Source organism: Gossypium hirsutum, chromosome A11 (genome assembly GCF_007990345.1).
Source record: "Gossypium hirsutum isolate 1008001.06 chromosome A11, Gossypium_hirsutum_v2.1, whole genome shotgun sequence".
NCBI lineage: Eukaryota > Viridiplantae > Streptophyta > Magnoliopsida > Malvales > Malvaceae > Gossypium > Gossypium hirsutum.
In genome coordinates this window covers 4,612,207-4,621,082 of record NC_053434.1, presented here as the reverse complement: position 1 = coordinate 4,621,082, position 8,876 = coordinate 4,612,207, and the positions used below count along the sequence as shown (strand labels likewise).

Below are 8,876 nucleotides of genomic sequence, written 5' to 3'. Positions count from 1 at the left end.
AGCTGATTATCAAGCATCCCAAAAATCAATCAAATCCCCCCACCCCGCTAGTGTTTTTCTGTGTTGACCATGGAGGCCAAATTGAGCGAGAAAGTGTATTGTTCAAATTATTTGGTAATAAATTCTGAGGAAGCCTCATGGTCTGATGCTGTTAAAGTCTTATTTTCTAGTAATTTAAGGAAGAGAAAATTTATCCACTCCTCTTTTGAGAGACAGGAAAGTGTCTTCTTTAGATTTCTTATAGTCATCTCTGTGCTCTTACAAAAGTTTCTGCTTAAGATAGCTTTCCCAGTGAAGATCATGGGGAGAATCATAGTGTATTCACTCAACTTTCTCTATGCTAATGGTGGTTTCTTTGGTCTCATAAGAAATATCATGCACGGTATATATCTTTACGACCATTTCTTCTATCATTATCTTCGACTTTATTTGGAAACTGACGAACCAACCTAATGATGTCCCGAACAGTGAAGATTGTGATTCCAGACTATAAGGCCGCAACATTTATGTCTTTTATCGGATTTATAGACATGAGAACCAAGTTAGATAGTGATATTAAATATGGGAATCCCATGTATTATCCAGCAGTTTCCATCATGGCCTGTAAGGCGGTTTACAATAATGCTGCTTATAATAAGGCTTTAATCGAAGGTCAATGGGAGGTATAAAGATGGTTTTTGTTTCTTCTATTGCTATTATTTGTAAAAAGAAGTTGGATTTACTTGTATATCAATGAATTTTACATTCATTATCGATGTTAATTTGTGTGCAGATGGAGTTTTTGGGATTTAATGATTATTGGAATGGTACCCAACCTAACCTCTTGATTTTCAGTATTTTTATTTATAAATTTGATATGTTTCATTATAAATTATAATGACTTTTGGGCAGATTTCCTTGGACAAGCTGACACACAAGTTGTCATGTTTAGAGATAAAAGTGTTGAATACGACACCATTTTTGTGTGCTTCAGAGGGACACAGCCGTTTAATTTAAATGATTGGTGCTCCGACATTGATCTGTCATGGTACGAGTTCCCCAACATCGGAAAGATTCACTGTGGTTTCTTGAAAGCCTTGGGGATGCAAAACATTGTAGGATGGGCGCAAGAAGTGGAGTTGGAATCAACCCACCGCCCACGCCGAGCAGCCTTGGCTTACTACGACATAAGGGATAAGTTGAGAGTTCTTTTGAAAAAGAACCCCAAAGCCAAATTTGTAGTGACGGGACATAGTTTAGGCGGTGCATTGGCCGCTATTTTCCCGGCGATTTTGTTTTACCACGACGAGCAATTGTTGCTTGAGAGATTGGAAGCGGTTTACACGTTCGGACAACCCAGAGTTGGGGACGAAGCCTTCGGGAATTACATGGAGAAGAATCTGAAAAAGCATGGGATTCAATTTTACAGATATGTTTACTGTCATGATATGGTTCCTAGGGTCCCTTTTGATGGCATCTTCAAGCACTTCGGTACCTGCGTTTACTACGACAGCAAATATCAAGCGTCGGTAAGATAAATTATAATATTTTCCTATGCATTAACTTAAATAATTTTTGAGAGGAGAAATAAATGGTGGGAATTGGAATGCAGATGGTTGAGGAAGAAGTACCATACAAGAACTACCTGTCGATTCGGGGCTGTTTTACCATGCGAAAGAACGCCGTTTATGAGCTGATAAGAAGCTTCAGAATGTGGACCAAGTATGGAGAAGATTACAAAGAAGGTTGGGTGCTGTTTTTCCTTAGAATTTTCGGACTGCTGGTTCCTGGTTTGCCACCTCATTGCGCCCAAGATTACGTCAACGCCACTCGTCTTGGATCCCACCACCATCTTCTTTCCCTTCCTTTCCACCATAACTAGTGCTGCTGATGAACCACAGTTGCACTTCGGCATTTCTTTCGCAGAGTTGGACACAGATAACTAAATCAATATTGTTTCAGCCCTGTTTAAGTCTTCATATGTGTTTTTTTGTTTTAATTTGACCGTATGTGATTCACTTTTTAGATTATCATTATTAATATTCTTATCTATTTATCTCAATAAAATGATGATCTAATTGCAGTTTAAAAATATTATGTGGTAAAATCGTCTATAACTCCTTTGATGAATTGACTGCAAGTGTTTAATTGTTACAGAATCAATAAAATCAAAAGCATATATTCCATAATAACCAACAGTATAAACATGTAATAGATCAGAACAACTGAGCATAAAAGGATTACTAGCTACGTTACATCCAATCAGTGAACAAACTTAGAGCTATGCTTTGGTGTTGTTGAATCCTGGGAGTTTTCTGCTGCCATGGACACTGTTAAATATATCAAGAACTGTTTTGGAGTGAGTTGTACGTGCAACAAGGATAAGAGACCATGGGCTGATTGGATAGTTTTGTTTTTTGTTTTTTTTTTTTTTAATCTTGGTAAGATCTGTAATGTCGATTTTGTTTGTCTGTAGGATCTTTTTTAATTTACAGTCACAAAGTCATTTTCATTAGAAAATTAGAGCCCATAACAAAAGTTGAAAGATGGAAGCATTCAGAAATAGAAGCAGAACAACACTCTGGTTTCGTTATAATCCAGCCTACTGCAACAAAATAAAAATGTATGTTGCTCACTTACTATTACCATCTGTTAGAAACGTGACAAAAGTATGACATGGCACAAATTACACCGTCAAACGCTGACTCAACTTCCATGTTTACCGATTCTAATACCAAAACAAGCAGATCAAAATATCCACTTTATTCGGCCGAATACCATTTGGGTTTTGGGTAGACTTTTATTCGAATCTTGTTCATGGAAGCGGGTTTACAACTTCTTTATCTAAATATTTTTTATTTAATTAATATTTAAATTTAAATTTTGTCATATACTATTAGAAAACAATAACATGACAATAATAAATAATATTATAGTCACATGTGATAGCTTTATATTAAGGTACATGACAAGCATTCATGCAGGTGGTGGAACAAAAACGAGTAGAAGTAGCTGTCAATTTTGGACATCCGAAAAGAACCTATTTGTTAGCTGATAACCAACTTGAAATTGTGGACCAAGTATGATGCAGGTTACAAAGATGATGGTCTGGTTTTGTCATAATCTTTGAATTGCCATCTCATTCTGTTGTGCCCAAATCAACGATCCACTCCTCTTTGGAACCCACCACCACCACCATAAAAAAAAAAAAAGTGGAATTTGGCACTTCTTTTGCATTTTGAATATTTCAGCAAAAATGAAATTTTAATGTTTCCATAAAAAGGGTTGATAATCTCATAATTCTGGATTTGTAGTTGACTGTGATTGTTAGCAGAGGATTGTAGCCTATTTCTGGGAAGATTTTTACTGTTAAGCTAGCCAAAGGTAGTAGAAGGGTCGAAATCAAGGGAATTGAGGACTTTTGTTCTGAATTTTAATAATTTTATATGGTTGGTAGAGAAAAATAAAGCAGCAGCACAGTCTAATAATTATCTTCCAAATTTTGTCTTTTCCGCTTCATTATTTTCTTATATCAACTTCCATGAAAAAAAAATTTATAAAGCTAAACATGTGAACCTAATTAATATATTTATCATTCTAATATTCAAGAACCACTATTAAAAAAAATTATACATAATCAAATAATTTACCTCCATTTATTAAACCATACGCATGTGTCGCGTTCCACTTTTTCTAAAACAAATAAAACATCCATCACATTCCCACCCACAACCACGTTCTTCACGATGAAAACGAAATTTGAAATTAATAAAGTGGAGGGGCCAGATGTAATGTCACAACTTTACTTCAGCTCTTGGCTAGTACTGACATCATTCAACCAAATAATACTAAGTTTTTTATATTCAAATTCTAATATTTTAAACTGATAAAAAAGGTTTACAATATGGTCATTGTAGTTATTTATAGTCACCCGTGGCTATTTTGTCATTTCATACACTTAATTGTTTTTTCAATAAAAAATAAAATAAAACAAGTTACAAAATAGTGCTTTGTTCCACACTCACATCCTATATAATATAAGAAAATCATCTTAAACACTTATATATATATATATATATGTATTCGTGTTTATAAGATAATTTTTATAATTAAAATAGAAATATTTTAAAAAAATTAAATTTAAATATAATTATTTGTATAATTATTTTAATTTTCACTTTTCTGTTAAAAATAAAAAATTGTAATTAAGATATTTCAATTACATCAAATTATTTAATAAGATAAATTAATTATAATAATTACCCATGATTTTCCAAATACTTCGTTACCAAGATGCTAAGGATTTTTAAAATAAATAAATAAATAGATCCTCAAATATAAAATTTATTACATTATTTAATCATTAGCCCGACAGCATACAAATCAATCCTTTGTAAAGAAATATAATAAAATCGCCTCACTACTGCTATCTCAGAAAAGAAAAAAAAAAAAAAAAAAAAGGCATAGTCGAAAGTCGAAACGGAGAAATTTCCATCATTTTCTCTGCAGTAGTAATGGAAAAGCAAGAAGAAAGCAGGGAATGCGACAAGGGTTTCTCTTGCAGTTTCATGCTATTGAAACCCGAAGAAGTGAAACTCATTGATCTGTTTCGGATCTTGTTTTCAAGTAACTTGGAGGACCGGAAATTTGTGGATAGTTCGTCGGAAACTGAAGAGAGTTTCAGATACCGATGGCTGATATTCATCTCCATTCTGGCCCAGAAGATGCTCATGCTTACGTCCAAGCCAATGGCATGGATGGGATCCAAGATCGAGATGTTGCTAAATCTTCTCGCTATTAACAACTTCCTTGTGCTCCTACGAGGTATTTATCTTTCTTTCTCTGCTATCAATGCTCATTGAATTTGTTTTGCATATGATGTTCTTGATGATCCTTCACCAAATTTTTTTTTCAAAAAAAAAGTCGTCTCAGTAGTACTTCACGTATCACTGCAACTGGTTTTCATAATTAAAATCTTGAGCATCGTTTAATTATCAAACCAACAAATTAATTAAAAGACAATGAAATTTCATGCTACTGTTTTCCCAAAAAAAGGATTTTCTTAACACTGCTTTTAAAGCAATTGGTATGAATTGTCTTTTATTTGATAATTATCACGTTAATTAATGTCACAATTGATTAAGATATTTCGTTAATTTATTACGTGATGACTTTAGTTTCTGAGTTAATTGTATAATTTCTTTTTATAAAGGAAACTAATAGTAAAAACTTTTAATGTTTCCTTTAAACTTGGAAAGTGAACAGAACATTGCCTTTTTTACTTTTATTGAGTCTCTCATCAAACTTATGGTTTGTGGGATTGATTCTTTTGTTGACTTGCTGTGTGCAAAAAACCAAAAGGAAGGGTAGTGGCTGATATGAAAACAATATATTATTAAAGTTTGTAAGGGTATTGGAAAAAAGTACATCCAATAATGGATGTATAAATAATTTTAAAATTTATTAAATATATTTATAATTAAAACGAAATTTACATTTAATTTCCTGTGGAGAATATAAAGTATATCACTTTCATCGTAAAATTATCATATAGATAGTTATATTAGGGGTCAAATTAAATTTTGTTTCTTCTATTAGAAATGATAAGATTAAACTTTGTATATTAAATCAATTAGTATATTGGTCCTTTCATCTCTACGATTAAAAACCGATGTAGCTCACAAAATAACTAGACAATTACACACGTATTTCATGTCAATATATAAAAATCAATTTTTAACTGTGGATGAATTTTTTAATAGACAGACTGATTTGTTCTTTAATTTAAAATTAATTTACTCATTTTTTAAATAAAAAAATAAAATATAATCTAATTCATAATATAAAATTCTAAGAAAATAAAAAACCAATCCATAGATTTAATATATAAGGCATCATAAAAATACTTAAAAAACTTTTAACTATTTTTTAATGATGCTTTTAATATTCGTTATACTGGCAAAAAGTAATTCATATTAAAATGGGTTCATAAATTATCTGTAATGTAATATCGGTGAAAAGTTTAATAATATATATTTATAAAATATAATATAAAATTTTAGTATTTTTTATTAAATAAGGGACTGATTTGAATCGATTATTTATGAAAAAAGTTATTTAAAGTGGGTAATTCTTTTTATAAAATAGTTATTTGTTAGATATAATAATAAGACACGTCATATTTTTAATAAGAGAATTTAATATCAGTTACTGAAGACAATATTATTAATATACCATTGCAATTTTTTTATTTTTCTAAATTATGATAGCATATGGGTGAAAGAAAATATATATATTTATTGATTAAATTATAGATGAAATGATAAATCACTCGTATGTAAATCTTGACTAATATTGAATCTAACCTTTGAAAACTAGGTTGATTTTAATTTTTAATTGTTTTATTTAAAAAATCATATAAAAATATTAGAAGACAAAAAATTTGTTATAATAATATTTAATTTTTAAAAAAATCAAATTGGTTATTATTGGATCAATTAAAGGTTTAATCGTAATATAGATAGAAATTAAATAATAGTTTGGTACACCAAAGCTTACCTGGTCCACTATTATTTAAAATGATGAATGTGGGCCATGTCGGTGGTGCACCAAAGCCTACCTACCCTGCTCCACTATTTTACTGCCGTCACTTAGCAGCCTCTTCCTTTTTTTTCTTTTTCAAGAAAAAAGCAGAAATTAATATTTAATTGTAAAAGTCCTAGTTCAAGTCTCCTCATCTACATCTTTTATCTTAAAAAATATATATATATATTTAAATTTAATTATAAAAATATAAATATAAACAAATAGTGGTCATATTAAATAATAGTCAGGCTTGGGTAAACTAAAACTAAATCAATCAAACATTTTTGTAACGCTTTATTTCTGGAGAAATTATTACCACGTTAAATATGGTCCTTTCCAATAGTAAGTGTTTTTTACATGTCAGTCCTTATTTCTAATTCGTCACATGCATCTCTATCTTGCCTTTCTTCTCCCTCCGTCTTCCCTGTTCCTAACTACTAGAGAATCACAGAGGAAGACCCAGTACAGAAAGAATGAATCAAAAGAAAATAAGAAAAGATAGAAAACCTAAATAAGTATGACTTAATGTTTCCTGATATCTTAATTCATGAACCTGCATTTTCTGGAATGAATTTTATAGTGGTTTGATTAGAAAGGGACCATGTTCGAAGGGATTTGGTGCGAAAATAAGATTTACATGTAAAAAAATGCTTATGTAAAGATTGACTTGTGTGTCTAAGGCATTTTTGGGTTGTATATATAAAAGAATATACTCTTCTACAGATCCACCAAAACTTAAAAAAGAATTCAACATACATATACTTATTTGGAGCGATCATACCTGAGTACGTAACATAAAAGTTATGCATGTCGAACAATCAATAATGTAATATTTTTTTCCCCATTTCCATACAGGAAAGACTAAGAAGCCAGATAAAGATTCGGCAATATTCATCTCTTTCATCGGTAATATGGACAAGAGAATGAAGCTGGACAGTAAGATCAAACCCGAACATGGATGCCACTATTATTCGGCACTGTCGATGATGGCTTCCAAAGCATCGTATGAGAATCGAGCCTACATTGAAACTATTGTCAAGGATCATTGGAAGGTATATATGAAAGAACTGAGAGAAATTGTATTGAAATATGACAAATAATTAACTCCTTTTGTAATCTTTTTGGCAGATGGAGTACATGGGGCTTCATGATCACTGGAATGGTAAGACCCGATAATGTCTTGAAGTTTGTTAGACTTAAATCCGCAATGGGGATGCATCACCATTTGTTTGTGTGTGTTTGGTTTGGCAGATTACCAAGAAAAAGCCACGACGCAACTCTTCTTTATGCGTGATAAAAGTGAAAACCATGACACCATAGTTGTTGCCTTTAGAGGAACGGAGCCATTCGATGCAGATGCATGGTGTTCGGACTTCGATTTGTCTTGGTATGAGCTTCAAGGAATGGGGAAAATCCATGGCGGATTTATGAAAGCTCTTGGGTTACAAAAGAACGTAGGGTGGCCAATGGAATACAAAGCAAACGAAACCCGGGAAGAACCCTTAGCTTATTATTTCGTTAGAGACAAGTTAAAAGCACTCTTGAGCGAAAGTGAAAACACAAAGTATATATTGACAGGTCATAGTTTGGGCGGGGCATTAGCCATTCTTTTTCCTGCAATTTTGTTTCTCCACGAAGAGAAATTGTTGTTGCAGAGATTAGAGGGGGTTTATACATATGGCCAACCTAGAGTCGGGGACGAGAAGTTCGGGAAATACATGGAAAGCAAGTTGGAAGAACATAAAATACGTTATTTCAGAATTGTTTATTGCAATGATATGGTGCCGAGGTTGCCTTATGATGACAAGGATCTAATGTTCAAGCACTTTGGCACCTGCGTCTACTATAACAGGCACTATCAAGGAAAGGTAAGACATTGTCCCTTTCTATCTTTCATTTGACAAACAAATACAGGTTGCAAGTAATAAATGTGTGGTTTTGTGGCAGGTTGTAGCAGAAATACCAAACAAGAACTATTTCTCACCGTTGTCGGCAATACCAATGATGATAAACGCCATTTGTGAGTTGATAAGAAGCTTCACTATATGTTATTCTAAAGGAGCGGAGTACAAAGAAGGTTGGTTTTTAAGAGTTTTTAGGATAATTGGATTGGTGATCCCTGGAGTTTCAGCTCATTCTACTCAAGACTATGTTAACTCTACTCGTCTTGGTTCCTCCGATGTTTTTCTTCCATCCCAAGAAATGATTCCATAATTCTAATCTTTTTACTTCCAACATTATTCATATTTATGTCATTACGGAACATGATATTGTGAATATATATAGTTAAGGGTGTGTTTGAATGGGTGGTA

At 32.2% G+C, this 8,876-nt stretch overlaps 2 protein-coding genes across 2 annotated transcripts; both read left to right on the top strand.

The window, feature by feature from the left end:
- On the top strand, positions 1-2,012 carry LOC121209666 (triacylglycerol lipase OBL1). The gene is made up of 5 exons (XM_041080691.1): positions 1-382; positions 469-662; positions 773-806; positions 892-1,508; positions 1,592-2,012. Exons 1-5 carry the CDS (start codon positions 70-72, stop codon positions 1,859-1,861), a joined length of 1,428 nt encoding a protein of 475 aa, XP_040936625.1. The 5' UTR covers positions 1-69; the 3' UTR covers positions 1,862-2,012.
- Positions 2,013-4,335: 2,323 nt separating this feature from the next.
- LOC107911982 (triacylglycerol lipase OBL1) lies at positions 4,336-8,876 on the top strand. The gene is made up of 5 exons (XM_016840005.2): positions 4,336-4,803; positions 7,420-7,616; positions 7,693-7,726; positions 7,816-8,432; positions 8,512-8,876. Exons 1-5 carry the CDS (start codon positions 4,494-4,496, stop codon positions 8,776-8,778), a joined length of 1,425 nt encoding a protein of 474 aa, XP_016695494.2. The 5' UTR covers positions 4,336-4,493; the 3' UTR covers positions 8,779-8,876.